Source organism: Arvicola amphibius, chromosome 3 (assembly GCF_903992535.2).
Source record: "Arvicola amphibius chromosome 3, mArvAmp1.2, whole genome shotgun sequence".
NCBI classification, from domain to species: domain Eukaryota; kingdom Metazoa; phylum Chordata; class Mammalia; order Rodentia; family Cricetidae; genus Arvicola; species Arvicola amphibius.
In genome coordinates this window covers 106,156,692-106,161,739 of record NC_052049.1, presented here as the reverse complement: position 1 = coordinate 106,161,739, position 5,048 = coordinate 106,156,692, and the positions used below count along the sequence as shown (strand labels likewise).

The window sequence follows — 5,048 nt, the reverse complement described above, 5'->3', positions numbered from 1 at the left end:
AGAAAAGAAAAACCCCAAACTCAGATTTCCCTTCAGATGTCAAGATAATTGGAATGGCATGAGTCAATTTCAATATCTACACTGGGGGCAGTACATTCTCTGGAGTAAATAGAAAGAATGAGTGTAATTATGGGTCCCCCAGGAAATGATCATGATCCAGGATATAATACATTTTCCTCAACTCCTTTCATTTAAATGCTCTCCTGAGAAACAGCCTAGACATTCTTCTGCCCTTCTTATAAACACATACATCCTGAGATTAAAGGATCTTTTCTCTGCTTCCAGGTAAGACACAAGGCCTTAATCATAAATAATATTCTGCAATTCAGAAATTGTTCTAAGAGAATTAAGTATTGAGTACATCTTCTTTGAATCAAAAGGTCTGAATACTTTGAATATGAAATATTTATCCAGATGAACAGGGATAAATTGGAAAATAAGACTGCTCTAAGGTTTAGACTGAAAACCGTCAGCTTCTGAATTTCTGGTATACTATTAGCCCTCCTTCTTTCCTGTCTTTTTATAATGAATTTTCAACTTTTTTATTTTATTGAAGAGAGCTTTTCATATGATATATTCTGATTAAAGTTTTCTATCCCTAAACTCCTCTGAGGTATTCTCTACTCCCATTCTGTTTGTGAATCCAAACCGTTTATGTCTCTCTAAATATATGATGGGCTTCAGCAAATTTCTTCCTTTTCATGGTCACAGTGACACTCAAGTGAAAATGGCAGATGAAAGCATTCAGGTCAATCAGAGAGTGTAAAGAGGCATTAGTGGTCATTGGATATGCATCAAAACCACTGGACTCCTCCATCATTGACAGAACTCAAGCCTTTGAGATCTCATGACTATGTGACAAGGAAAGGAAACATTCTTTGCATGACCCTCCTTTTCTTTTAGTTTTAATATAGGCACATGTTTTTCATTAGTACCTCCGTAGAAGTAAAGCTGCCCCAGCAGCAAACACTGAACATCCAGGCATCTCCCACCAATTTTATTGTTTGGGGGACAACTCTAGTTAGAGAAGACTGGAGATAGAAAAACAATAAATCCTTAGTGTGTTCTTTATCTTGCAATATATTATTTCAGAAATAATAATTAAATTCTGTATCAATTGTTTTCTGACTTAAGATTGTTTGTGACTGCACAAGGTGATTCTGTAGGAGTAGTTCAGGCTAGAAGAAACATTTCTAACATACCTGTCACACTTAAAAAGGACCCATGAAGAGTGTGGATCATCCTTTAATGCATCTCTTTTTTATGTTTCCACAGATTCCCTTAGAGAAGAATGAACTCAGCTAATTTCTCTCTGGTGACCAAATTCATTCTGGTAGGACTAACAGATAAACCTGAACTTCAAATGCCCTTGTTCTTTTTCTTCCTAGGAATGTATCTTGTCACTGCATTGGGAAATTTGTGTTTGATAATTTTGACTGGGTTGAATTCTTACCTCCATACCCCTATGTACTTTTTTCTCTTTAACTTGTCCTTTATAGATGTATGTTATTGTTCCGTGTTCACTCCCCAAATGCTGATGAACTTCATATTAATGGAGAATGTCATTTCTTACATGGAATGTATGACGCAAGTCTTTTTCTTTTGCTTCTTTGTTGTTTCTGAATGCTATGTGTTGACTTCAATGGCATATGATCGCTACATGGCCATCTGCAATCCACTGTTGTATAATGTTGTCATGTCTCCTAAACTATGTTTGAATCTTATGTTTGGTTCCTACATTATTGCTTTTTCTAATGCTATAGCACACACTGTATGCATGCTGAGACTGACCTTCTGTGATACCAACACCATCAACCACTACTTCTGTGATATTCCTCCTTTGCTCCAGCTCTCTTGCTCGAGCACATATGTCAACAATCTTATAATTTTTGTTGCTGCAAGCATCAACATCATTGTTCCTACTTCAACTATCTTGATCTCCTATGGGTTCATCCTTTCCAGCATCATCCACATCAGTTCCTCTGAGGGCAGATACAAAGCCTTCAGCACCTGTAGTTCCCACATCATTGCAGTTTTTCTGTTCTTTGGTTCAGGGGCTCTTGTGTATTTCAAACCCTCCTCAGCTGGATCATTGAATGAAGGAAAAATCTCTTCTGTTTTTTATACCAATGTGGTTCCCATGATGAATCCCTTAATCTACAGCTTGAAGAACAAAGATATTAAAGTTGCCTTTAGGAAAACCCTGACCAGCAGGAACTTTTGATTGTATGGTGCTATATTACGCCTCTTATTTTCAAAATTGAGATAGTTTTTATTTATGGGAAATATTTCAGCAGAAGAATTTACCTTTTTTCTAGAAAACATTCTAAGTTTTATTTCATTGTTGTTGTTTTTTAGATTTTACAGGCAGAAACCATTGTCTTAATTATGGCAACTGAACTGTTTCCTTTTAATAATAAAAAGAAATTTGAGTCTTCTACATATTGTTTCAATATTTTCATAGTTTTTTTAAATTATAATCAGTTCTAACATTTTCAACTCTATTTCTTATTTAAAAACAATTTCACTAAATGGACTTATCTAATACTTCCATTCATTACAAAGTTATTTTTTTATCTCTTATAAATTAAAATAGATCTTCAAAATGACAAATGAAGTAGTATGAGCATGCCATTGTCTACCGTATGTGGGTTTCTCATTTTGAATGTTTTTTTTTAGTAAGTATTGAAACATATGATTCTGTTCTTTTCTATACATTTTCCATTGGAAAGCACCCTAACAATATATCTCTTCAGCTGCCAATACTAGGTATTATTCATTGGTAATCAATAGCTTAATAAAAATACTATATTGCCTAATAATTCCAGGTTTCGGTCATGTTATTAATTCAAATAATTTTTAAATATTTTTATTGTTATTATGAAATATGAACATAAGAGTATATTTCAGTTTTGAAAACCTTATTATAACTTGTCTGTTGGGTACACATGTGGCTACTGTTGTGTCAGTGGTTACTTTATTTTATTATTCCTTTTGTTATTATTTTTCTTTTTTGCCATTGGAAATGGAGTTCATCTAAAAAAATTGAAAATGGAATAACATGAATGTTTTAAAGGCCTAGTAATTAAAGAAAAGTACATATGGGATGAAAATAGTGCCAACAAAAGTTACTGAAACTGGAGCCAAGAAGATATACAGTGAGTAAATAAAAGTTTTTCCTTATAAAGAATCAATGAGGGGTTCTGAAAATCATATTATTATCTGAATCTTAACTTTCTATGTATAGTTCTTCAAATATTTTCCTTGTTTTATTAGTTTCACATTATTCTTTATAACCACAATGACTCTGCATTAATAATGTTTTGAGTAATGAAGATTATTTATTGAGAAATGAAGACAGGCTATGTTTGTTGGGTACAAGTAGAGTAAAGAGAGCTAAGTCAAGGAATAAAGAGCAAGTGGTCATTGAGACACTAGTTATGAAGAAGTACAGGATAGGCAATGGAAGACTCTTTCTATGCCTTTTTTCTTTTCTGGAACTTCTTAAAATATTGTGAGGACTTTAACATCTCCCTGGATATATTTAAAAACGTATCTCTGGGTATGTCAAATTAATTGACAATAAATAAAAGTTTAACCCAAAGGAACATCTGGAGAGTAGCAAACCATCTCATTATTATTGACTTTCATAGGGGCTTCACATATGGAATTTTTTGCTAATGAACAAAATACCACCAATATGAATGGAATTGCTATAATAAAGTTATCAAGGACAGATGTTATTACCACATAAGTCTTAAAGAGCTCTCTTTTTCTGTAAAGGAATATGTGTAGATAAATTGTTTATAGTTAAGAGCCTTTTTCAACTATTCAGCTGCAACATGAAAATTCCAATAACTGTGGACAGACTTTTCATTCTAAATAAAAGTTGTCCTCCATACTGTGTGGGAATACAGTGGAATCTTGTGTAATGTTTTAAAAATAAAGCAACAAATCTCTCCCTGTCTAAGCATAAGAACCACATTTCACATATCAGTGTAGCATCATGAAAAGTAGTAAACAAATCCATGGTCCTAATACATGTGACATCAGGTAGATATGTCTTTGTAGATTTCTGTAGAACAGACATTTGTCAGTTTGAGTTGCAGTGTCCCAGGAGTGGTAAAGACAAACAACATTTATTCTAGCACAATATTGTTTCATGTACCACGTTTTCTTTGTTCTCACCTGGGCAATATGGAGATAATGAGACCTCACTTAAATGTGACAGCTATAAAGAAAGCCAGGAAATTATTTCAGCATAGCCAGGATAAGAAATTGGTGTATAGAAAATCATTAGCATGTATGTCGATCCACACATGATGAAGTAGGCACTCAATAGTCCATGAACACCATAGTTAATTTAGAGTAAAAACAGCTGAGGATATATATCAGTGCTGAGTGCTTGATTAATATGTGTTAATCCTATGGGTAAAATTGATTACCACAAAAAAGTATGAAGGAATAATAAGAAAACTGATGGGCATCTTTTTTAATTACATAAGCACATGGCCATCATAAACTGTTCATTGCATTGAAATTTTCTATATTGTATGCTTTATGTATCCATTATAATACTTATATACTCATGTATATATCCTGATTTTTTCCAATTAAATATTGTTACAAATCTATGATTAGAATGTTATTTACAAGAGCAGTGAACAACTTACATAAACATAAATACCCAAGTGTATGTAATTAATACTTATAGTACAAAATGGAACTCACAGAAGTGAATCTACAGAGGCAATGTAAAACTATAGAGCACTCTGGACACATCCTGGGCAGAGACATCCTGATCCCCACACCTAAGGGGTAATTTTCACTTATGTCTATTAAAGGAATGAAGGGAATATTCAGTACAGTTGAATAGATTTGTGATTTGCAATAAAACTATTTTATATTAATATTGTATTAGGAGAGTATAATTTTATACAATTTATAGAACCTCATTTTTAATATCTTCTGTTTTCAGTGGTCTTGTCTCTGTTAAATTCTTCAAATACTTCTTAGAATAATTATTATGAATAAAGGCTGGTATCAAA

At 32.9% G+C, this 5,048-nt stretch overlaps 1 protein-coding gene across 1 annotated transcript; it reads left to right on the top strand.

The window, feature by feature from the left end:
• Nucleotides 1–1,291: 1,291 nt before the first annotated feature.
• On the top strand, nt 1,292–2,224 carry LOC119809963 (olfactory receptor 8B3-like). The gene has a single exon (XM_038323207.1). It carries the CDS (start codon nt 1,292–1,294, stop codon nt 2,222–2,224), a length of 933 nt encoding a protein of 310 aa, XP_038179135.1.
• The last annotated feature ends 2,824 nt before the right edge of the window (nt 2,225–5,048 follow it).

Bases quoted from the DNA above. Each gene is read 5' to 3' on its own strand.
- LOC119809963 (XM_038323207.1), top strand. From the start codon at position 1,292: ATGAACTCAGCTAATTTCTCTCTGGTGACCAAATTCATTCTGGTAGGA.